Source organism: Erpetoichthys calabaricus, chromosome 12 (assembly GCF_900747795.2).
Source record: "Erpetoichthys calabaricus chromosome 12, fErpCal1.3, whole genome shotgun sequence".
NCBI lineage: Eukaryota > Metazoa > Chordata > Cladistia > Polypteriformes > Polypteridae > Erpetoichthys > Erpetoichthys calabaricus.
This window is the reverse complement of record NC_041405.2, coordinates 25,172,024-25,198,159: the sequence shown is the minus strand read 5'-3', so window position 1 is coordinate 25,198,159 and position 26,136 is coordinate 25,172,024. Positions and strand designations below refer to the sequence as shown.

Sequence of the window (26,136 nt, the reverse complement as noted above, 5' to 3'; positions counted from 1 at the left end):
TAGATGGCAATCCAAGACTGTAAATGAATGAGAAAGTTAAACAAAGTAACTCAAACAAATATACACCTGTATGTGTAAGGCTATATAGGAGATGTTCTGACTATTCTATTCTGACTTCCATCTCCACTTCTTGTCAAGCAAGTCTGACCCTTTCCTTTTCCAGCACCCCCTCATGGCACGGGATGGTTTCACAAACCTGTAGGGAAACACTCAGGTGCACATGTGTGACTACATATATATATATATATATATATATATATATATATATATATATATATATATATATATATATATATTCCATATATATATATATATATATATTCCATATATATATGGAAGCAAAGGTCTGTAATACGGTTTGCATATGTGTATCTGATCATCTGATGATGATTCCTGGTAGGTGTATATAGGAACATCACAATGTGGTTAGAAGAAAGGACCCCCAGTCTCAAATTTACACACATACAAGTTTGACCAGACACACATTTAAATGGGATTCAAGGCTAATACTAAAAGTGTCAGAGAACTAGCAGAAACGTGGCCGATCAATGAAAACTCCATTAACAGACATTTGGACTTAAACCCAGCATATGCAGGCCTGAAAAGAAGAACATGCAAATAATAAATAAGACTTTGTGACCAACACTCTCCATACCCCACCTCATTAACCTAAACAACCTCCCTTCTCTCCGTATTGGCTATATTTTGCCTTGGAATCCTGAAAGTCTAATCATTTTCCTCTGATGATGATTCCTGGTAGGAGCTGAAAGCATAGGAATAAATAAAAAATAAAGACTATTTTAAGGTATGTGATTCTTTTTCGACCTTTGTGGGTTTCCAGCTATATGCAGTTTAAATGTCACTTGTCCAGAATAGTGTTGCTGGATTGTGCTAAAGCTTCCTGTAACCCTGAAACAGATTAAGCAGTGTTCGCATTAATTAACAAATTATTAATGGGTTTGCATGTGTTGTAGGATTCACAGAACTAACTTAAATCTGAAGAACTTCAAGTCTGGCATTTCTTTTAGGCATATTTGCTGGGGACATGCACAGCAATTGAGAAGAAAACAGGAAATAGCGAGAAAATACTACAAGAGATTAAAGAGGCTGTGGAACAAACTAAAGTAAGTCTGAATATAAAAATTCTTCACTTGAATAGCAACAGAAAATAGTTTAGTTTGACTTATATTATGTATACTGATACAGCATAAGAGATCACATTAAAAATACTGAATGCATATAAATCTCAATCCATTCCGCTATATCCTAACTACAGGGTCACGGGGGTCTGCTGGAGCCAATCCCAGCCAACACAGGGCGCAAGGCAGGAAACAAACCCCGGGCAGGGCGCCAGTCCACCGTAGGGTGCGCACACCCACACCCACACACCAAGCACACACTAGGAACAATTTAGGATCACTAATGCACCTAACCTGCATATCTTTGGACTGTGGGAGGAAACCGGAGCGCCTGGAGGAAACCCATGCAGACACGGGGAGAACATGCAAACTCCACGCAGGGAGGATCTGGGAGCGAACCCAGGTTTCCTAACTGCGAGGCGGCAGCGTTACCCACTATGCCATGATGACTTTCAAGGGGATTGAATACTTTGCATGTCACTGTATTTGAAAAAAAGACCCATTATAAACTAATTCATCATATGCAGTCCATTGAATGTGAATTTCCCATTAATATTATGGGATTAATAAAGTATCTATCTATCTATCTATCTATCTATCTATCTATCTATCTATCTATCTATCTATCTATCTATCTATCTATCTATCTATCTATCTATCTATCTATCTATCTATCTATCTATCTATCTATCTATCTATCTATCTATCTATCTATCTATCTATCTATCTATCTATCTATCTATCTATCTATCAAGTATGGGAGGTAAAACAGAAGCAAACACAGATATCTAGCAGACTTATTTTACAATAACATTAACACATTCTTGAAAGAAACTCTGCAGTAACCCACACAAGAAAATTGGATTTTTCCGATTTTAGATAACACTGTATAAGACATTTCTTTCTCATTGAGTTGTGGAGAGTGCATTAGGAATCTTCCCATTGAATAAAATCAGCTGTCAAGCTAAACATGTAGTGTTGGAAATCCCTGTGAGTTTACTGTTTTAGAATCGAGATCCATTCCAATGTTACTCCAAGCAATGACATTAGAAGATTAGTAGGAATTGTAAGACAATCTAACAGATGAGCAAATATCTTAATTTAGTGCAATCCCAAAATATATGACCTAGTGATACTGGTGCTGGAAGGCATTACTCTCAATCAGGGCCTAGTCTCTGGTATGCTTTAGATAACATTAATCTAGTGTGGCAGACAACCAGGGTCCTTGTCCCACCGGGATGCCTGGAGAACGGAAGGACTGGGAGAGGGGCAATATCTTCCGTGGGGTGCAAGAGGGCAGCACCCCTGGATAGCATCAGGGCCATGGATAAGGAGCTGGGAAGCTCAACCTTGTGGGGGTCCGAGGCCACCGCCAGGGGCACCTGGACAGCTCTGAAGCCTTGGCATACAGCACTTCCGCCACACCCAGAAATGCTGCCAGAAGAGGAACTGAACTCACATGCAGCACTTCCACCACATCCGGAAGTGCTGCTGGATGTTAATTAGGAAGCACCTGGGGCACTTCCAGGCACAGTATAAAGGGGGCCGCCTCCCTCCACTCAGGGAGCCAGTCAAGTGGAAGAGAATAATCAGTTAAGTGTTAAATATTGTTTGTAAATGGCTTATTAATGAAAGCCTTTGTGATGTGTAACCAAGAAATGTGGGATAGATAGATAGATAGATAGATAGATAGATAGATAGATAGATAGATAGATAGATAGATAGATAGATAGATAGATAGATAGATAGATAGATAGATAGATAGATAGATAGATAGATAGATAGATAAATTAATTCTCAGATTAATATAAGTGTCATTTGCTTTCAAATTAGTAAAATCTGATGACTCCACAGGTTTGTTGTCTCCCTCCATACAGCTCTCTGCTAACAAGGAAGTACAAGAAAGTGAGAACAGCTTTGCTGGTCTGATTGCCATCCTTGCGAAAATGTGCAGTAATGTAACAGAGCAGATCAGACAGCAGGAGAAAAAAGAAGCCGAAAAAGCTAAGAGAGCCATGAAACAATTGGAGAAGGAGATTGAGAACATGAAGAGGAAAAGTGCAGACATGACTGAGCTTTTAAAGACAGACGACCACACGCACTTCTTCAAGGTGAGAGAATCCTGATTCATGGCCGGGGAGTGTGGTACCTGAGGTTGTTAAGAGTTTAACTCTGTCAGAAGGTCTCTTTTCTCACTGCCTTCTTCTCCTAATCTCTTTTCTTCTTCTATCTTCTTTTCATTTTGGAGGCAGACTGTATCCTCTTTCTGTGTTCCTCTTGATGGTAAAGCCTCACCCAAAATTAATTTCAGTCGACAGTTCTCTTCTGAGATCCTAAGAATGGAGATATCATATTTGAAAGAGCATCTCATGAAGATTAGTGAGTGGAAAATGAAGCAACTGTCACTATCAGGTACAGTTTTTGTCTGAGTGATTACAATTACACAACATTTTAAGTGCTAAAGTGTTAAATGCATATACATGGAAAGAGTGTTTCCATAAGCAGAAATATCTTTTTCCATCATTCCCTGACATCGCCGAGGGGTACGCTCCTTGTGTTTTTTTTTTATATATTGTCTTACTATTCAGCCAAAGTAGCCAGTATCACCTCAGTGATAGATACAGATGAAAAGATAAGGTAAACTAAGATGGTTGCTTTTAAGAAAATTTCTAATTTCTAATTTGTAAGTAAAAGAAAGATAATTTTGTTGGTAGATTACATTTGCAGCTTTATGGTTCTAAAGATGCAAACACAATGTCAATACAGAGATCTTTAAAAGTCACACCCTCAAGCATTTTCCATAAATTGAATGCTGCATAGGTTACGGATAGCTGAAATGTGTGATTATCATGTATAGGGCAACAGAAAAGAGCTTCACTGCCTTACATTGGCTCCATATTTTTAGAAAATTGAGAAACATGTATATATATATATATATTGTAAGGGATGGCTGGCAACCCAACCTGACGGAATGCCCAAGAGATGGAAGAATGGGGTAAGGCAGCTTCTTAAGGGCACTGCCTTCCCCAGAATGCTAGATGGCAGCTCCCCTGGATATCAGCTGTGCCCCACAGGGCCCCATGGGACTTGGAGTTCCATAGCTCAACCCTGTTGGGTATCGTGGGTGCCTCCAGGGGGTGCTGTGAAAGTGGAGGAGCCGTATGGCATGAGTATGGCATGAAGTTTACGCCTAACCCATACCATGTGGGTGGAAGAGCAGAAGCACTTCTGATTTGGCCAATATGAGAGGACTTGACTGGCCTCACAGGGACGAGCCAGAGTCAGGAGGAAGGTAGACGAAGCATGCTGGGGGGAGCGGAGGAGAAAGAAACAGTCAGAGAAGAATAACTGTGTGCTGTGCCAATTGTTTACTTGTGGTTGTGGTGGTGGGAACCTCTGTGTGAAGAGTTTTCCTCCCAATAAATAAGTTCTTTGTGCTTTAAACTTGTGCGCTGCATCTGTTGTGTTGGGTTTGAGGAGCAGCAGTGCCCTCTAGTGTCCACTATATATAGATAAGCCTGTGTAAGCCTTTGCTATAAAAAGCCTGGGCTCCTAGAAACCATGAATTCTGGCACTTCAATCAATCAATCACATCGGTTGTGTATTAGCGGCTAAGTGAGGTTGTCTTGCCTCGGAGGTTTTGTTTTTCAGATGTGTCGCCTCTCTTGTGTATTAGTGGCTAAGTGAGTTTCTCTCTCCTTGGAAGTTTCGTTTTGCCGATGTGTCGCCTCTTTTGTGTATTAGCAGCTAAGTGAAGTTCTCTCTCCTTGGATGTTTTGTTTGGCCAACGTGCTCTTCTCCGTTGTCTATCAGCAGCTAAGCAAGTTTCTCTTTCCTTGGAGGTTTCATTTTGCTGGTGTGTTGTGTCACTTGTGTATTAGCGGCTAAGGGAGTTTCTCTCTCCTCTGAGGTTTTGTTCTGCCGATGTGTCATCTCCCTTGTGTATTAGCAGCTAAGTGAGTTCTTCTATCCTTGGAGGTTTTGTTTTGCCGATGTGTCGTCTCTCTTGTGTATTAGTGGCTAAGTGAGTTTCTCTTTTCTTGGTGGTTTCACTTTGGTGACAGAGTCACTTTCTTTGAGCTTCATGCTGTACCCTCACAATTCCGGACAGGCATACAGACACACTTCCACACGCAGGCGTTTATATATAAGATGTCTTATAACCTCAAATTTAAAATCACAATGAATGATGTAACAAAAATATTTTAGTTAATAGTAGATGGAATAAAATTGTACTATTATTCTATACTGCACTACTTGCATTAGGTTTTATTTTTCTCAAAAGGAAGAATCCTGGCCCATCCTGTATAACTTAGTGAAAAATGTGATGTTATTGAAAAAATGTAACTCTCTTTATGAGAGAAATTCTGATTTTTTTTCAGATCTTTGCAATTCTAATGTCAACATGCTGGGCCTCTGGTCAACCTTCTTATTTGATTTGGTGTATCGTGTTATCCAAAGAGTCATTTTAGATTGGACTGTCAATTCATATTGCTCTCTGTGTCAGTTTGGGATGGAAAGCTGAATTGTATAAATAGTTTTCACAGCTTATTATTATATTTTCTATGTAATTTTCCTTTGTTTGATTTAATTGTGTTCTACCGCAATGTTTTATTTCCAAATAAAATTAATTGTTTAAACAAACTGTACATAATTTGAAAGAGGAGAGTGATATTAGCTAGTAATATGAAGCATGCTAATGGTGAGTCATGGTTTACAGTTATATTTTCATTCTTTCTATTTCCAATCAGCAAGTGGCACCCCTATTTACATCCTGATATCTTCTGATCAAAAAGAAAGGCTGGAATTATTGCAATGTAAGGATTTTACTTTTTATGTTCAATGCCATCCAGTGATTATATTTTGTTGGTTAGTGCAATATTAAACTATTGACTTAATTTGCATGCACAGTCAATTTCTCATTTGAATTTTCTGTTCATTAAACTCAGTCAGGCAACAGTATTCCACTGTATATTGTATTTAACAACATCACAATGACTACTACATGGATTAAAATGAATGGAGAAATACTAAATGCTAAGAAATGCTAAGTTACAAACGCAGCACCCCGAGGCACTTGTGCTAATCGCTGGAGACTTTAACCATGTGACGCTGGACAAAACATTACCTGCATTCTCCCAGTATGTGGACTGCAACACCCGGGGAAATAAGACTATTGATTTACTGTATGCAAACGTTAAAGACGCATATAGTGCCACCCCGCTGCCTGCGCTTGGGAAAGGAGATCATAACCTGGTTCTGCTTCAGCCTCACTACAAACCAAAAGTGAGAGTCCTACCTGTAACCACACGATCATTCAGGAAGTGGACCCCGGAGGCTGAGAATACTCTGAGAGAATGTTTTGGAACTACAGACTGGGATATCCTGCAGGGATCACATAGTGAGAACATTGAGGAGGTTGCTGACTGCACTACTGACTACATCAACTTCTGTATAGACACTGTAGTTCCAGTAAGAACTGTACGCTGCTATGCTAACAACAAGCCATGGATTACAAGTGACATCAAGGGCCTTTTGTACCAGAAGAAAAGGGCCTTTAAAGACGGTGATCAGCATGAGCTCAAGCGCGTGCAGAAGGAACTCCGAGTCCAGCTCAGGGCGGCGAAAGAGCAGTACAGGAGAAAGCTGGAGCAGAAGTTGCAGAACAACAGCATGAAGGAAGTGTGGGATGGGATGAAGATCATCACTGGCTGCAGCTCAAAACGGGGTACCACCATCGAGAGAGACGTGAAGAGAGCAAACCAAATGAACATCTTCTTTAACAGGTTTGACCACCCTAACCCACTCTCACCTTGGAGTACTGCACTCTCTACACATCCTTCTGCTGATACCAACATAGGAGAGACATCCCCACCCACAATTACAGCAGCACAAGTGAGCAGAGAGCTGAGGAAACTTCGTGCCAGCAAAGCAGCAGGTCCAGATGGAGTATCGCCACGACTGCTGAAGGTCTGTGCATCGGAGCTGGGGGGCCCTCTACAGCGCATCTTCAACCTGAGCCTGGAACAGGGGAAAGTCCTGAGGCTTTGGAAAACATCTTGCATCACCCCAGTCCCAAAGGTATCACGTCCTGGTGAGCTGAATGACTTCCGGCCTGTCGCTCTAACATCACATGTGATGAAGACCATGGAGCGGCTGCTGCTTCACCACCTGAGGCCACAGGTCCAACACGCCCTCGACCCTCTGCAGTTCGCATACCAGGAGAAGGTGGGAGCGGAAGATGCCATCATCTATATGCTACATCGATCCCTCTCCCACTTGGACAGAGGCAGTGGCGCTGTAAGAATTATGTTTCTAGACTTCTCTAGCACCTTCAACACCATCCAACCTCTGCTCCTTAGGGACAAGCTGACAGAGATGGGAGTAGATTCATACCTGGTGGCATGGATCGTGGACTATCTTACAAACAGACCTCAGTATGTGCGTCTCGGGAATTGCAGATCTGACATTGTGGTCAGCAACACAGGAGCGCCGCAGGGGACTGTACTTTCTCCGGTCCTGTTCAGCCTATATACATCGGACTTCCAATACAACTCGGAGTCCTGCCACGTGCAAAAGTTTGCTGACGACACTGCTATCGTGGGCTGCATCAGGAGTGGGCAGGAGGAGGAGTATAGAAACCTCATCAAGGACTTTGTTAAATGGTGCGACTTAAACCACCTACAACTGAACACCAGCAAAACCAAGGAACTGGTGGTGGATTTTAGGAGACCCAGGCCCCTCATGGACCCCATGATCATCAGAGGTGATTGTGTGCAGAGGGTGCAGACCTATAAATACCTGGGAGTGCAGCTGGACGATAAATTGGACTGGACTGCCAATACTGATTCTCTGTGCAAGAAAGGACAGAGCCGCCTGTACTTCCTTAGAAGACTGGCATCCTTCAACATCTGCAGTAAGATGCTGCAGATGTTCTATCAGATGGTTGTGGCGAGTGCCCTCTTCTACGCAGTGGTGTGCTGGGGAGGCAGCATTAAGAAGAAGGATACCTCACGCCTGGACAAACTGGTGAGGAAGGTAGGCTCTATTGTTGGCATAGAGCTGGACGGTTTGACATCCGTAGCAGAGCAAAGGGCACTCAGCAGGCTCCTATCAATTATGGATAATCCACTACATCCATTAAACAGTGTCATCTCCAGACAGAGGAGCAGTTTCAGCAACAGACTGCTGTCACTGTCCTGCTCCACTGACAGACTGGGAAGATCATTCCTCCCCCAAACTATGCGACTCTTCAATTCCACAAGAGGGGGTAAACGTTAACATTATTCAAGTTATTGTCTGTTTTTTACCTGCATTTTTTATTACTCTTTAATTTAATATTTTTTGCTGCTGAAGTATGTGAATTTCCCCCTGGGATTAATAAAGTATCTATCTATCTATCTATCTATCTATCTATCTATCTATCTATCTATCTATCTATCTATCTATCTATCTATCTATCTATCTATCTATCTATCTATCTATCTATCTATCTATCTATCTATCTATCTATCTATCTATTTATGGACAATGCATTAAAGCCATAAGAACTGTTTACCAAATACTTTAGGTCAGGGGTCTCCGACTCCAGTCCTGGAGGGCCGCAGTGGCTGCAGGTTTTCATTCTAACCCTTTCCTTAATTAGTGACCAGATTTTGCTACCAATTAACTCTTTGCCTTAATTTTAAAAGATGTAGGCCCCTTAATTATTTCTTTTTTCCTTAATTAGCAACCAAACAATATTAAGACACAAAATGTACCAACACGTAAACAAAAAACTGCGTCCATCACACAATAACTGAAAATAAAGAAAGTGGAAGGCCTCAGTAATGTTGATCTGCTCAGGTCCACAAAATATTTTGACAGCGTGCTTAAAAAAGAAAATCAACAGTTTTGGAAATGTCTGCCATGGCAGAATGAGTGCAATTGAATTAAATAACGGGTTTAATGAGCAATGAGAATTGGCTTCAAGTTAAGAAACTGAATGAAAAGAAGTTGGTTGGAGTTTGAGGCCCCAACTTAGTTGGACATCTGGTGGCTCACTTCACATCAAATATATGTTTAAGGAAAAAAGAATCAGTTCAGCGGTCAGAATCTCAAGAAAAGTCAATTAAAATAAAAGGTAATAGTTAATTAGCAGCAAAAACTGGTCACTAATTAAGAAACGAGATTAGAATGAAAACTTGCAGCCACTGTAGCTCTCCAGGACTGGAGTTGGAGACCCCTGCTTTAGGTGATCCATCATGTTCAACATTTCCAAAAGCTTTAGAAAACAGATCCTTCATCTCTATATGTAAAAAAGAGAGAATTCAGTTTGCACTTGGGCTCTCTGGGTATACATTTAGGGTACCCTTACTGTTCACAAGGCGGCACGGTGGCGCAGTGGTAGCGCTGCTGCCTCGCAGTTAGGAGACCCGGGTTCGCTTCCCGGGTCCACTCTGCGTGGAGTTTGCATGTTGTCTGCGTGGGTTTCCTCCGGGCACTCCGGTTTCCTCCCACAGTCCAAAGACATGCAGGTTAGGTGGATTGGCGATTCTAAATTGGCCCTAGTTTGTGTGTGTCCTGCGGTGGGTTGGCACCCTGCCCGGGATTGTTTCCTGCCTTGTGCCCTGGGATTGGCTCCAGCAGACCCCCGTGACCCTGTGTTCGGATTCAGCGGGTTAGAAAATGGATGGATGGATACTGTTCACAATTTCTCTTTGGCAAGCAATTTATCTGTGCTTATTATCAACAGGGGCTATAAATCTAATCATCTTCTCAAGCAGGAATATGTGCAGTAAGTGCCTTAGAGCAGGCATGTCAAACAATAGAAATCAGTGCGGCCTGCATGGCAGATCCTAGTTAGCACTGAACTGGTACAAAATGATTACTATCGTTTGTGATTGAATCATTCTGCATCTTCGGTGTTACTTATTGACTTTTCTTACTTCCGCCTTCTGACAAAAGCGATTGTTCCCATGGCATTACGGTACCGGAAACGTCATCTGCTAGTATAGTTGCAGCTGCGGCGTCAGCTCCTTGCTACCCTACGCATGACACTGCCCCCCACCCCCCCAGCCTTGACCAAAGTTAATGAGCCTCGACGTTGCAACTGAAGTGCTAGGCTGCAGCAGCTTGGCAGGCTACACTACTGGCTGGGCTGCTGAGACTGGCCACTGGGCAGAACTGACCATCACAAGTAGTAATAGCTCGCATATTTTCACGTTTTTCCTCTAGTTTTATGTAATTTTGCGCTAGTAGCTAGTAGCAAACCGTTAGTGCAGACTACAGCTGAAGATCTGAAGTGGACGCAAGAAGTTGGTGAGTTGTTTATTAACAAATTTTTGTGATTTTGAGTTTGTAAAATTAGTGTAGGTCAGGGGGCTTTTTGCATATTGGCTTATTTTACAATATAAACTTTGAAGTAAACTTAGTAAAGTAAAATTAGATTTTTGGAGGATTTGTTTTCCAACTGAGCAATGAATTCAGTGAGCGTTTTCATGATTTCAGTTCACACGAACAGGGCTTTGCGCTGTTTACGTCACCATACTCTTACAACGTTGAGAATGCACCTGAGAATATTCAAATGGAATTGATTGAACTGCAGTCAGATTCTATTCTGAAGCCAAAATACAACGAAGTTGGTGTGCCAGGCTTGTATGCTTAGCTGCCACCCTCGTATGTGCAGATCCGTAAGTTGGTATCGAGAGTACTGTCAATGTTCGGAAGCACTTACCTTTGTGAGCAATTGTTTTCGTTAATGAAAGCTACCAAAACCCCACATCGCTCAAGACTTACCGTCGAGCACCTTTCATCCCTCATAAAAGTTGCAGCTGCACAAGATTTCAAGCCTGATATTGAAGAACTGGTTACTAACAAGAGATGCCAAGTGTCGAGACAAAAGAAATAGATCTCAGACTGTAAGACTCCTATATAAGGACCTAGCTAAGAGGCTAAGACTCCAATTGTACGCTGTTGTACGGAGATTGTATGGAAATAAATTGCTTTTCTTTAAACTTTAAGGGTTACTTTTTTTAAAGTTTTCAGTATTGGAAAGAAAGCTACAGTAACTTTGTATAACAGCATAATAGTATTTGTTACAGTGCGGCCCGCTGACGCATTTATGGCAGTCGAAGTGGCCCACCAATGGTAGTGAGTTTGACATGCCTGCCTTAGAGAGTTGGGCTACTATGGCAGCGCCCAGCCTGCATTTCACCGTCTCCAGTGCCCCGTGGCTGATACCTCTTTGAAAGCAGGGCTTTTCAGGAAAATAAATGATATGAAATGTGAAGTGGTAGAGCAGGTAGTGCTTAGTTTTAACAGTTGATCTAATTTTATAGTCACTTCATGTTGCTGCATAGGTAAGAGTAACGATATGATAAAAAGATGATAAAACAGGCCAAAATGACACATTTGCGAATCATGTAGATGTGCAATAGTGATATAATTAAAAGATATATATTGAGTTAAAACCACCCTGTGGGTCAAATCCACTAGAGTAACACTGGCCAAAAATTACAGATCAGACCCTAAGCAAAAATTCAGCATTCAACCGAAGAATAAAATTTTACATGAGACTCAACGACTGATGCATCATGTGAACCTTACATGAGATTTCCAGATAAATAATTGAAAAACACAGAAAACATGAAAAAAAAACTAACTATTGTGGCAAGCGGCTGGGGGTGGCACCCAGCCAGGATACCCGTAAGGACCAGAGGACAGGGCAACTGCCCTGGTGGCTTTGGGTACCATGGGAACTGAGCTTGGAAGCTCAATCCTATAGGGGCTCGTGGTCACAGCCAGGGTGCACCCCGATGCCTGGAGAGCCCTGGTCCTCAGAACTTCCACCGGAATTGCTGGGGGGAAGATGAGCAGGGACACCCGGAGTGCTTCCGGGTGCGCAGCAGATACTTCCACCACACTGATGAGTGCCGGCGGAGGTTAATCGGGAGGCACCTGGAGCACGTCCGGGTGTGTATATGAGGGGCCGCCTCCCTCCATTCGATGGCTTGAGTCGGGAGCAGAGAAGGACGGAGCTCAGGAGGAGAGGAAAGGAGGCGGCCTGAAGAGAGAGAGAGAGGCATTGTGGGGCCTGGACTTTGGGGGAGTTTTGGGGTTGTGTGGAACATTTGTAAATAATATTTGTAAATAAAGCATGTGTTGGGCGATGTCCACCTGTCTGTGTCCGGGCTGCTTTCCACACTATATTGTGAAAAATGCAATACGCGCAGACAACAAGTGGAAAATAAAAGTTTTGAGTTTGGCCTGTTTAGTTTAGTTTGTCAGCAGAATCCCTGTGAATATTAATAGATGTGGAGATAACACTCCAGACTGGGGAAGACGTGCCAGTAACCCTATTCTTTTGGCCTAGCCACATGTGACAAGCAACAACAACATTTATTTATATATCACATTTTTATACAAAGCTGACATGGCTCAAAGTGATTTACAAGATGTCAAAGAGAAAGCTGCAAGAAAAAAAACAAATAAGATTAGGTAAGAATATTAGTAGCCACTGTAATCTGCTTATTATTTATATTCTGGTAAAAATAATTTATACTAGCTGACGCCCGCCGTAGCATACGGTGGTGTAATAACAACCCCAAAAAGATGTTGTTGTAGAATGTCTCTAAGTAATTCCTGCAGCTTAATCCAAAAGACTCGTACTACAATATCAGGTCTGCGCTCCAGTCTTTGGTTATCCGACAGTGCATGTAGAATTTCCGGCCAAGCAGGATTACATGTGAAAGTGATAAATAAATCTGGCTTTCCGAATTTACATACTATGGCCATGGCTTCCTGACAGTTTTGTTGCATGTGTCTTGGACTTTTTGGAAATTTGCACGGTAATATGATCATTTTGCCTACACGTACGTTGTTATTTACAGCGCTTGCTTGCAGTGTGTCTGATAGTCATTTGTATTGTTCCACGTGCAGATCTTGTTGATGTAATCTGAGATAGTTGAGACGTGCGCCCTCTGTTTTAACATTCGCATCTACGACGTACTGTTGGAATAGTTTGCCGCTGGAGTGAAAAGTACTAAATGTATTCCTTATTGCTATTCTGTACGCGTAAAATTGGCATTGAGTAAGCCTTATTCGCTTGGCAGTTCTTTTATCGGGAATATGTTATAAATCTTTGTGCCAGGCAATATCTCCGTAAGGGAATGAAAGTGGGTAAACCATAGGATTGCAATTTATATTGAGCGTGGAAATCTGTTTATAGGAGTTGCCAATGGGATAGATGCAAATGTCTCTTTTGGCAGGCGTTCCGCCATCTTCTCCGACGAAAATCGTTGCAACATCGGTGTGACATGTCGGGGCATTGTATCGTCGTAAACACTGCCTAGGGTTTTACTTGAAAACCATTCATACAGATGCTGTTGGATTGGACTGAGCGATTTCATGCATGTGTTTGTATGATTTAGCGAAGGGGTTGATGGTTCTGAGCATGGAATCTAGCTGGAGAAGTTCTTTTTCGCTGCATGCAGAATTTGCTTTATTTTGTAAGCGTACTTCAGTAGCTTGTGCCGTGTCAAAAACATACAACTGTCCATATCCTGGAGAAGTAGAAGTGTTAGCATATAGTGGAGAGATTTAGTGATAAATTTGCCCGTGTATTTTAAAACAGTATGGTCTGTGGCCAGGAGGTTGAGTTATCTGTGCACCCATGGAAGCAAACGCTAGAGAAGAGTTGTATTCTCGAATGTGTTCACGATAATTTTTAGCTTCTGATGTTTGCTGTGTAAGAAGCTGTTGTAAAGACACAGGTGGCTCCCACAAAGGTGGTAAAGCTACTTTGCCGTTGTGACAGCACCTCGAGTACTTGTTGGATGTATTACTCTCAGCAGGCCAGTATAGTGCATGACAGTGTTTGCACTGCTGGTCTGGAGTCCCAATGCAGCGTGGGGAAGGGTTTGGAAGAGGATGAATAGGAATCGAGAAATGCTGTGTCGGCTGCGTGTGGGCGGGACTGGTTTTGAAGTGGAAGCAGGACGAACCAGAAGAGAAATATATATAAGAGATATTACTCTGTTAGAAGGTGTGACGAGGTGGCATTCAGGATCAAAGCTGGAGTCGTTTTTGAGACTATTCTGACACTGCCGTTGAGTGAATTGCTTCTCTTCATTTTTTATTTTCAGTTACGTTACTGGAGACCATTTTAACAAACAGAGCCAGAGAGCTTTTTGTCACAACTTAGACTTAAATCACAAAAATCTGTTTAAATCATTACTCTGAGACTAGAAAGAAGCAAAGAAGAAGTTAGACTATAAAATATACCCGCTCATTTTTAGACACAGGAAATATTGGTAATAATGAAAATGATATCAGTGGTTGTCCCTTAGAACAGAATTTAAGGACTCCTCTCCTGTATTAGCATGAAGAGACTTGAAACAAAACATTTTGAGGGCTTCTACCCTGTGGGACATCCTGAGACTTTGCAGGATCCCCTCAAGGTTGCTGGATATCATGGCCGGCCTGTACACATGTACTGTGAGTGCTGTGCAGATTGGAGGCAGAACCTCTGCGTTTCTCCCAGTTGATTCTGGGATTCATCAGGGGTGTATTTTTGCTCCTATTCTGTTAAGTGCTTACATGGACTGGGTGTTGGGCAGGGTCGTGGGGTCCAGCAGCTGTGGGGCATCGGTTGGTGAAGAAAGATTCACAGATCTTGATTTTGCTGACGATGCTGTTATCTTCATGGGGTCAATGGAGGCTCTGATTGGGGCGCTCAAGATACTGGACGAGGAGTCTGAGTGTCTGGACTTGTGAGTGTCCTGATAAAAACCAAGATGAAGGCCTTTAACGACCTCCTCTTCACAGCCATCAACAGTGTGTCTGTCTGCGGAGAGAGTGTCGACCTCGTCGAGAGGTTTACTTACCTTGGCAGTGACATTCATGTCTCTGGTGACTCTTCCTATGAAGTCAGTAGATGAATTGGGAGAGCATGGGGGGTCATGAGGTTGCTGGAAAGGGGTGTGTGGCACTCCCGATATCTCTGCAAAAGGACAAAGGTCCAAGTCTCTAAAGTCCTGGTGCTTCCTGCCTTGCTATATGGTTGCGAGACATGGACGCTATCCAGTGACCTAATGCATATTGAGCCAACTAACTGTACATTTACAATCCATCTAACAATATGTAATTGTGAGATTACTTGGAGGAAGATCATGCAACCCAAGGAGAACATAGGAACACCCCATAGAAGTTAGAGTAAATTGGAATCAACACATGTAGACTTTTTAAGGAATATCATTGGTTACTCTCTTCTCTTCCTCCAGATTCCTGTCCTATAACACTGGACCCAAACACTGCACACAGACAACTAAATGTCTCTGAAGAGAACAAGAAAGTGACAGTGACGGAGAAGCAAGCAAACTATGATGACAATCCTGACAGATTTGACAACTGGTGGCAGATTCTCAGCAGGGAGGCTCTAACTGGAACTCGCTGTTACTGGGAGGTGGATGTTTGTGGAAAAGTGGCTGAGATAGGAATCACATATAAGGGGATTGGCAGAAAAGGAAATAGTAATGATAGTAAGCTTGGAAGTAACAACCACTCCTGGAGCATGCACTGCTCGAATTGTAGTTCCTCTTTGTGGCACAATAACAAGAGTACAATAAGTAAAACAGCGGAAATTCACTACCGCAGAGTAGGAGTGTATCTGGACTGGTCAGCTGGCATTCTTAAATTTTATGGTGTCACAGACAGTGCAGTCCTCCTGCACACATTCCAGACCAAATACACTGAACCGCTCTATCCAGCCTTTAGGCTTCCTTATCACAACTGCAGTGTAACAATTTGCACAATTAGCCAAACTGGAAAATAAGACATATTCAAGATTTTTGATTTGTATAGAGAATTGTATTAATTGTATATAAAGGTACTCTTGCCGGATAAAGATATGCTTATCAAGAAAACTAAAGAGTGAGGTTAATTACTTTTCCAAAAATAAAATTGTGCTTCTTTGATTTCAAAGATGGCTACTTTTCTCTGTCCTCAAATGGCAATGTGTATTTCAATTTTTTTATTTTTAATAAACTTGCAACAATTTCAAAAATTTTGTTTTTGCTTTGTCATTTTGGGGATTTTAGTTTTATTTAATGGGGGAAAAATAATTTAAATGATTTTAGCACAAGGCTTATATTTGACTTAACTTCATATTTGGCATACTCCATCCTTTGTAGATAACCCTTCAGATTTGGGGTGCTAGTTGTACCCTATTCTTTTGGCCTGACCATATGTGACAAGCAACAAAAGCAACAACAATAACATTTATTTATATAGCATATTTTCATACAAAAGTAACATGGCTCAAAGTGCTTTACAAGATGTGAAAGACAAAAATTTAAAGAAAAAAAACAAACAAGATTAGTTAAGAATATTAATAAAACTTAATAAGCTTTGCTCGCCAACCCTCCTGGCCTGCGTTACTCACCAGCAACTTTGCATCTCTGCCACTTGTGTTGTGAAGAGGGGGGCTGAACGCATCCCAAGGAGATGTGGTCGCTCCTCCGAAACCCCCTCTTAAACGGTGATACAATGGGAAACAAATACAGTTTATTTTTACCTCTTCTTTGCTCGATCAGCTGCTGGCTTGCTGCTGCTGCTGTGCCGCGTGATCACTTTGAACATTTAAAAGCCTGTACAGCAGTTGTCTTTGTCATCTACTCTTTGTCTTTTATTTCTGGCCCCAGGCGTGGTTAAATCTGTTGGCACAAAGTCTCGCGGGACGTGAGTTCGTGATATTTTAGTTTATAATTTGAAAACGGAATAAGAATCTGAAAATCTAACAACATCAAAATAAAGTTTGATAAATTCTGAAAAGAATGAAACCAAACATACAGCCATATGAAAAAGTTTGGGAACCCCTCTCAGCCTGCATAATAATTGACTCTCCTTTCAACATAAAAGATAACGGTGATATGTCTTTCATTTCCTAGGAGCATCGGAGTACTGGGGTGTTTTCTGAACAAAGATTTTTAGTGAAGCAGTATTTAGTTGTATGAAATTAAAGCAAATGTGAAAAACTAGCTGTGCAAAAATTTGGGTCCCCTTGTAATTTTGCTGATTTGAATGCCTGTCACTGCTCAATGCTGATTACTTGCAACACCAAATTGGTTGGATGAGCTCATTAAGCCTTGAACTTCATAGACAGGTGTGTCCAGTCATGAGATATAAAGGTATTTAAGGTGATCAACTGCAAGTTGTGCTTCCCTTTGACTCTCCTCTGAAGAGTGACAGCATGGGATCCTCAAAGCAACTCTCAAAAGATCTGAAAACAAAGATTGTTCAGTCTCATGGTTTAGGGGAAGGCTACAAAAAGACATCTCAGAGGTTTAAACTGTCAGTTTCAACTGTAAGGAATGGAATCAGGAAATGGAAGGCCACAGGCACAGTTGATGTTAAAGGTCTGGCAGGCCAAGAAAAATACAGGAGCAGCATATGCACAGGATTGTGAGAATGGTTACAGACAACCCACAGATCACCTCCAAAGACCTGCAAGAACATCTTGCTGTAGATGGTGTATCTGTACATCGTTCTACAATTCAGCGCAATTTGCACAAAGAACATCTGTACGGCAGGGTGATGAGAAAGAAGCCCTTTCTGCACTCATGCCACAAACAGAGTCGCTTGTTGTATGCAAATGCTCATTTAGACAAGCCAGATTCATTTTGGAACAAAATGCTTTGGGCCGATGAGACAAAAATTGGGTTATTTGGTCATAACAAAAAGCGCTTTGCATGGTGGAAGAAGAACACCGCATTCCAAGAAAAACACCTGCTACCTACTGTTAAATTTGGGGGAGGTTCCATCATGCTGTGGGGCTGTGTGGCAAGTTCAGGGACTGGGGCCCTTGTTAAAGTCAAGGGTCGGATGAATTCAATCCAATATCAACAAATTCTTCAGGATAATGTTCAAGCATCAGTCACAAAGTTGAAGTTATGCAGGGGTTGGATATTCCAACAAGACAATGACCCAAAACACAGTTTGAAATCTACAAAGGCATTCATGCAGAGGGAGAAGTAAAATGTTCTGGAATGGCCATCACAGTCCCCTGACTTGAATATCATCAATAATCTATGGGATGATTTGAAGCAGGCTGTCTGTGCTCGGCAGCCATCAAATTTAACTGAACTGGAGAGATTTTGTATGGAAGAATGGTCAACAATACCTCCATTCAGACACTCATCAAAGGCTATAGGAGAACAGCGTCCAGAGGCTGTTAGATTTGCAACTAAGTATTGATGTCATATCTCTGTTTGGGTGTCCAAATTTATGCACCTGTCTAATTTTGTTACGATGCATATTGCATATTTTCTGTTAATCCAATAAACTTAATGTCACTGTTGAATTTCTACTGTTTCCATAAGGCATGTCATATATTAAAAAGAAATTGCTACAGCCAATGATAAACAAAAATCCAAAGAATTAAAAGGGGTTCCCAAACTTTTTCATATGACTGTATATATGTAGGTTTTAAAATAATATATATATAAAAAAATACTTTTTAAAAACCACATTTATATTAACATAAAAAGTATACTAAAAAGTAAAAAATAACTCTAATAAATCACTCGTAAAATAAAAGGAGGGCGCTTTTGCTAAGATTTTAAGAAGTGTGTTTTGAATATTGGTTGATGAAAAGTACCCATGCTTTTATTTTACGAATGATTTATGAGAGACTAATTTTTTACTTTTTAGTACACTTTTTAACTTAATATACGTGTGGTTTTTAAAAAGTATTTTTTATATATATATATATATTATTTTCAACTTTTTAGTCTTGGATTTTAGTATAATTTTGTAATCAATATTTTAACACTTCCTTTAATATTTCTATCCGTTACCAGCACCATCTATTGGTGAAATCTTTAACTATTCTTCATATGAAAATTACATTTCTTAATTAACATGGATTAATCGATCAATTAGAGAAACTGATTATTGATTCATGTATTGTCATTGGAAGTGAGTAAGTGTGCAAAATTTCAAGTCATTTGGACAATAGGAAATGGGTTAAATATCGATTAAAAGATTTCTACCAGACAACAAACAGGTGAAGTTTAAAGAAGTGTGGTAATAATAATAAGCCCGATTTAAAGTGTGATAAAAATGTCACATAAAATCGTCGAATCTTTAGGCTTAGGATTATATATATATATATATATATATATATATATATATATATATATATGATAAAAAAAATATTTAAATGATTTTAGCACAAGGCTACAACATCACAAAATGTGCCAAAAGTGGAGGGGTCTGAATACTTTCTGAAGCCACTGTATATACGTATACATTGTCCACAAATTAACTTCTGAATGAGTAGTCAGTAAACAAAGAGCTTCATTTACATTTTTAATATTGTTTTCATCAAACACCCAATTCCTCTGGCGACCCAAGACTTTGACTGCATACTTGTCATGATGTTGGATTTGTTACCAATGCCAGCCTTCTGTGAGAAATGGGAAAGGGTCAACTTACTCTAAAGCTTCAACATGACACTGAACTGTCTGAGCTGGTGCCTTCTGATTTGAAGTTTGTTGATGGAGGATTTTTGTTTTCCGATTGTTAAGTGTGAGTTCCATTGTCTTGTATGCATCTGTGAAGTGATCAACGATTGCCTGATGTTTCTATTCTGAGGGAGTGCGTACCACCATATCAATAGCATATTAAGGTTCCACAATCACAATTAAGCAGGTATGCAATGAAGTCATCTTAGATTGAACAGATTACCACCTGTTTGGAAGATTAGCTCCACTTCAGTTGGAACCTGGTTGCTAATCAGGTGATGTATCGGAGTAAGAAACACAGGGACAAGCGTTAAGGCAATTATAGAACACTAGTTAATACCCGCGGCCTCGCTCATGAAGATCTCTTTTAAGAAATTGGCTGATATAAACACATGAACACAAATGTTTTTGCAGTTCTTAATGTATCAAGTCTGCGGTGTATATGAAACTCAACCAAAAGGAGCGAATATGTTGTGCAAGGCACTACAATACTTCTCTGTATCCAATGTTCGATGTAGAACCCCCAGGTTTCAGAATGAATAGGGAGTGAGGTGATCTCACTCCAGATCACACCACGTAAAGCTGGCCATGAGAAAGACAATCATTCCTCAGATCCACTCCTGTCTCTTTTAGAGATTGGCCTTGTGCTCCATTGATACTCAATGCAAAACACACTTTAATTGGAAATTGCAGGCATCTGAATTGAAAAGGAAAGTCAGATGGTATAAGAGGAATACGCCATATAAAGATAGTTTCTCCCTTACCAGAGCCAGTCAAGGTACATGCGTCAATAACATTTTTGTGTAAAGCTTTTATTTGCAGTCTTGTGCCACTGCACAGTTTAGGAAGATTTAAATTTCTCAGAAGCATAACTGGTGCTCCGACCTTCAAAATAAGTTTGTGTGGAGGAGGATTGAGCAAATGCAAGAACTCCACTAGATAGTGTACAGCCTCTTCAGCCTCTACTACTATAATAATAATAATTCATTACATTTATAATAGCGCTTTTCTCAGTACTCAAAGCACTATCCACACAGGGAGGAACCGGGAAGCGAACCCACAATCTTCTTACTGCAAAGCAGCAGCACTACCACTGCGCCACCTGTGAGGACAATTGAATCAAATGTCATCTCATGCATATTTAGCTTTGCTAAAAGACAGTTATTGATTTCTGTAGCTTTGTCATTTTTAGGCATTTATATAGTTTGTTCCCTTAGCCAAGATATGGAACATCACAGACCGGCAACATCAAGTAAAAATATTAGTCAGTGTATTTTAAATAGTTCAATTCACACTAACCGGCAACATCATGTACCGTCATGGTAAAGGAACGTCAAACTTTATCTGGAAGAATGTTTTGACTTGACTCAAATGCTGTCTGGTGCCATGACATCGTAGTGTGAATTGAATTTTCGAAACCATATGTCTCAGTTTCTTATGTGATATTGAATTTCAGAAATATTTTGCTAAAATTTTGCAATAAAATTCAAAAATTGGCATGTATCCCATTTTTTGACCACACTGTATAAAGATATATATATATATTTTAAATTTTCCAAAAAATAGTATAAATCAAAATAAAACTGATGTATTTTGGCATTTCTGAGAAAAATTAACCATTTTTGAAATACTTTCATATTGAAGGAGTACTTTCACCCTTTAGGGTAGGAGTTTCGCAAAATCTGTTCTTATCTCTGACCTAGACACCCTAAAATAAACCTCCATGCCAAATTTCAAAATTCTAGGACTTGGGGTTTAGTTAGTGGGTTTTTGCTTTTATACACATAGATTGTTTGATTTCATCGTTAATTTCAAAAGATTAGATCAGTTGATGAAAGCAATAGCGTCTCATACACTTCCAAACAGGTGAATCCCCCCTCACACCACAAGAACAAACAAGAATATTATTCTTAACCATGACTAGGGCTGCCAACCATCCTCATTTTCCCGGTCATGTCCTCATTTTTACTGCATCATGGACTGTCTGGGAGGAATTTAAAAATTTTTGAAAATGTATGGAATTTTGGCTCCTAAAATTTTAAAATCTCCGTATCCATATCATTGGTAAAAATTGAAAGCCGTACATCAATCAGCCCACACTTTTTTCCCAGAATCTTCAATTTCATTCTGGTAGTAAACAACACAGATATTGACGAGAAGAGTCGATGTCTGTCCAACTTGACTCTTTTACTTCATCTTTTGAATTCAGCTTTATCTTCTTGGCGAGTAGACAGTTCGTTATAAATGTTGTTCCTTTCCTTAATTATTTGTAATCCTCATTCACCGCAGCTAAGTGATTTATTCAAGATTTATACAAAATCGAAATTACAATTTCACGTTTTCTATGTAACATCTTATTTTCAATTCTTTTTTCAGCAGTTTAGATAAGCAAGAAATTTTATACATCAGTCCGTCGTATTGCAAGTACTGCTTTGTAATATCTTAATGGAAAATATTATTATTACAACCCGTTGTTCCAAAATGGATTTATAATCGTAAATGAATGAGTCAACTATTAAAGTTTCAGTTAATTAAAAAAAACACACACATTTATTCTGTCATATAAATGCAATATCTTTTTAGTTATCAGTTGATCAAGTAATAATTACTTCTTCAAGTAATTTAATAATAGTTTCATAATTCTTTCATTTACATAAATTCAGGAATACCCATTATGCCAAAAAGAAAATGCAAGTTCACAGACGACTTGAACAACAATATTGTTATATTGAAAGAGTAGAACAGATTCAGTTAAGGGTTAGGCTCCCAAGATTCAATTTCAGTAGCATGCTATGTAAAGATTTCTATTCATATTTATGCAAGAACCCAGATTAACTGAGAAAAACAGCTTCAGTGAAAAAATATAGAAGAATTTAGATAAATGCAGATAAACTAAACCGAAAAGAGTAAAATTATTTTTATTTTACTAGAAGTGAATTTACCGTGTGTATCATTTTTTACAGGTTTACGACAGTTAAGCTATCCAAATAAGAATGGAAGGAATGAAGTCTGTTAATTTAAGAGGCTTGACATATTCAAAATATTTAATGGGCTACTAGTTTGCCAGTGACTGTGATTGTGGCCATCATATCATAATTATAGTGAAAAACTGCTACTAAATGTTTATATCATTTTAAAAAAACACAAGACAGTGTAAAGGCGTATTATGGCATCATAGTTAAAGGCATCCTCAAAAGTCCTCATTTTTTGACCCAAATGTCCTCATTACCAGAGAAAGAGAGATGGCAGCCTTAACCTTGATAGTATAACATTTCCCCATTAAAATACAATACACACTTACCACACTTTACCAGCATCAAAGCAGAGAAACAAAAGCCTGATTCCACAGTCAGTTTTTGGAAAACAAAATGTTGTCCGATTTTTGAGAAACTTTTGGAAAAGAAAATAAATGAGGTGGTCACTTAGGGCATTCTGGAATACTTAAAAGTGGATATGGCAAACTCACCTCAATTCCAGTAAAGTCCACTGTCGGCGTATTCTCTAATTTCCCACAGCTGGCCCAATGGGTAAAGGAATATGACCACTCTCCTTCAAAAGCTTGTAATAATTCTGATATTTTTCAGTTAATCAGGGACTTGAAGCCATAGAAACACACGTCCACTTATCCAGAGCAGGGTCACAGGTAGGCTGGAGCCTATCACAGTAAGCATCAGGTGCAATGCACCATGAACAGGGTGTCCAACCCAACATGGAGTGAACAAACACAGATACAGTATCGTGGGCGAAGTTAACAACTTAAATTCACCTACTTGCACATCTTACGGTGTAAACCAGAGCATCCGGAGGAATCCCCCTACAGACACAGAGAACTGGAACACCAGTGTCTTTGTTATGAGACAGCAATGCTACCGATGCACCACCCTTTATCTCTAACTATCTAAATTAAATAAATGTTTGTTTTATGTAAATTAATTTGCGTTTAAAGTACACCTAAATGTTACAAATAAACTGCAACTTGCATATATTCTATAAAGTGAAGCAGAATGGTGTACTTTTGTTGTGAATATAACCATATAAGAGTTCTTATTCTGTATACTGAAATGACTTGAAGGGAGGCATTATACAGTAGTGAGTTAGTGTAACAAAGCTTTCTTTGAGTTGTCCTACTGGGAGGTTCGACTTGGAAGGCCCCTCATGTCAAATATCCCCACTAGAAAATTGGCTTGTCATATATTTCTCATAGCATGTGAAAGCAGCATGTGTATAATTAATATGCTTTTATGGTGTTTCCTATATCAGAAATATCATAGTCGTATAGAGGAAAGATACAATTTGTGTCTGTAAATTAAAATATATATTTTATTTTAAATATACTTTTCAGCAATATGGTGGTGCAGTAGCTAACATATTAGCATTTTACTATATGTATCAAGAAGGTTATTTGTGCTAATACAATTTGTGAAATTTATTCCCTACCAGAGAGATGGACAAACAACAGCTGTGAGTCAGGTTAGGGAGATGGGCAGATAACATGTGAAGGACACACAAGCAGGTTATTTTAAAAAGCGTGATGTCTGCTTGACAAATATGATTAAAAAACCCAGAGTCTGCGATAAATGATGAGAGCAGGTGAAGGTCTTAATAACCATCTAGTTCTTCTGGTAGTTGCCTATATCTGACATGAATTCTATGAATATGTAAATATGTGAATGTTTATAATGATGAAGATCCAGCACGACGTCAGAAGTGTCTCACTATGTTGTCAATATTCCTCGCTGCTGGATGGGACAGCTGATTGTCAGCATTCTCCCACTTGGCTGTGATGTCCCTTTACTTCTCTCCGGCCTGAATATGTATGTATACAGTATTATGCATTATATTCTGGGAATAAATGTTATCTTTTCAACTACTGTATCTTCCCCAAAGCCCTTAACCTGCAATTGCTTCATCTTGGGTAAGACATTAACCTGCAAGCAGGTCCTCCAACTTACAGGGAAAACTTGGGAGTTGGTGTTAGGATTGGCACTCCAGTCACCATAAATAGATAGATAGATAGGTAGACAGACAGACAGACAGACAGACAGACAGACAGACAGACAGACAGACAGACAGACAGACAGACAGAAAGACAGACAGACAGACAGACAGATAGATAGATAGATAGATAGATAGATAGATAGATAGATAGATAGATAGATAGATAGATAGATAGATAGATAGATAGATAGATCTTTATTGTCATTGTCACTTTTACAAAGGAACAACGAAATAACCTCACACTGCTCCAGTATGGTCCTGAGGTGTCACCTGCTTCACTTGAGTCCCAGTCCAGGTGGTGTGGTGGGTGCAGCAACGCGCTATCAACACAACTGTATGTTCTTTTTCAACACTCCAACATAAATTGTTAAAAACTCAGTTAAATGTGTTTTGCTATAATTTGTATTTAACTGTCCTCGTTACCATGTTGTTCTGCCATTGAGTGTACTCAATGTATAAATTAAAAGTAATCTAATAAAACAGAATATGTAATAGTTATAATACTTTAAAAATTAGTAACAGCACACCATATTGCCACACTCCAAATCTGACTCTTTATGAAAACTGATCACCTAAAGAGCCTGAGAAAGATAGAAATCCCCAAAATTACCAGGACTGCCTAGACTTTAATATGCTTTGATGTGTGAATTGCTGGAAAATTTCCGTATGAATTCCCACAAATGTATTATTATTATTCATGCCCAGTCTTGTCAACACTACTTTTAATTATGAATGGATGAGGCTGATTTCTTCTCAGGTTGTATTTTTTTTTTCTTGGTTTATTCTTTTGAGTCAGATTCCAGGTCTGGAGCCTTTTAAGGTATGATGGTCATTACAGACATTAACTGGCACACACACACATTCTGCCAGTCAGTCCATTTAGTTTTGTTATATTTGTTTCTCAGTAGCCTTTGCATCAAAAGTCTTACTGATGCATGAACATGTGAAGGATGGATTATGGGGTATGGTGGAGTGCCGTGTTGTTTTGGCATTTTAACTTAAACCATGCAGAGTTTTGTCTGCTTTAGGAATGAGGTGATGGGCCTTCACTGTTTGTGTCACCTTTATCATAGCACATTTAAGAACACTGATGATACTGTAAACTTTATATTAGAATAAGCTAGGAAAAGAATAATAAAGAAAAAATACCCCTTATAGTGGGAATTAGGCACCCAACTTGTAGTTTGAGACCAAACATGAGCAGAGGGAGGGATTGGGACTCGCACAAAATATGTTACAAAAACAATCTCACAATTTATCTTCAAAAGTGCAATCAGTATTATGCAGGCTTTTAAGCACAGTTCATTTACAAATGAAAAAAATACAAAAACAAAAATACTAATTATATATAGTGTGGACCACCAGGGGGCGTACAGCTCCCAAATCCCGAACACAGCAGACACAGACCCCAGTCTTACAACACAGCACACCTTTTTTTAGTGGGGAGGCGTTTTTCTGTTGCTCCCCACAACTCAGCACAGTACAAAGCACCAAGC

At 39.8% G+C, this 26,136-nt stretch overlaps 1 protein-coding gene across 1 annotated transcript; it reads left to right on the top strand.

Annotated features, from left to right (window-relative positions):
- The first annotated feature begins 1,021 nt into the window (after positions 1-1,021).
- On the top strand, positions 1,022-15,951 carry LOC127529861 (tripartite motif-containing protein 16-like). Its single transcript, XM_051934918.1, has 5 exons — positions 1,022-1,124; positions 3,017-3,250; positions 3,392-3,551; positions 5,891-5,956; positions 15,401-15,951. Exons 2-5 carry the CDS (start codon positions 3,086-3,088, stop codon positions 15,949-15,951), a joined length of 942 nt encoding a protein of 313 aa, XP_051790878.1. The 5' UTR covers positions 1,022-1,124; positions 3,017-3,085.
- Positions 15,952-26,136: the final 10,185 nt, after the last annotated feature.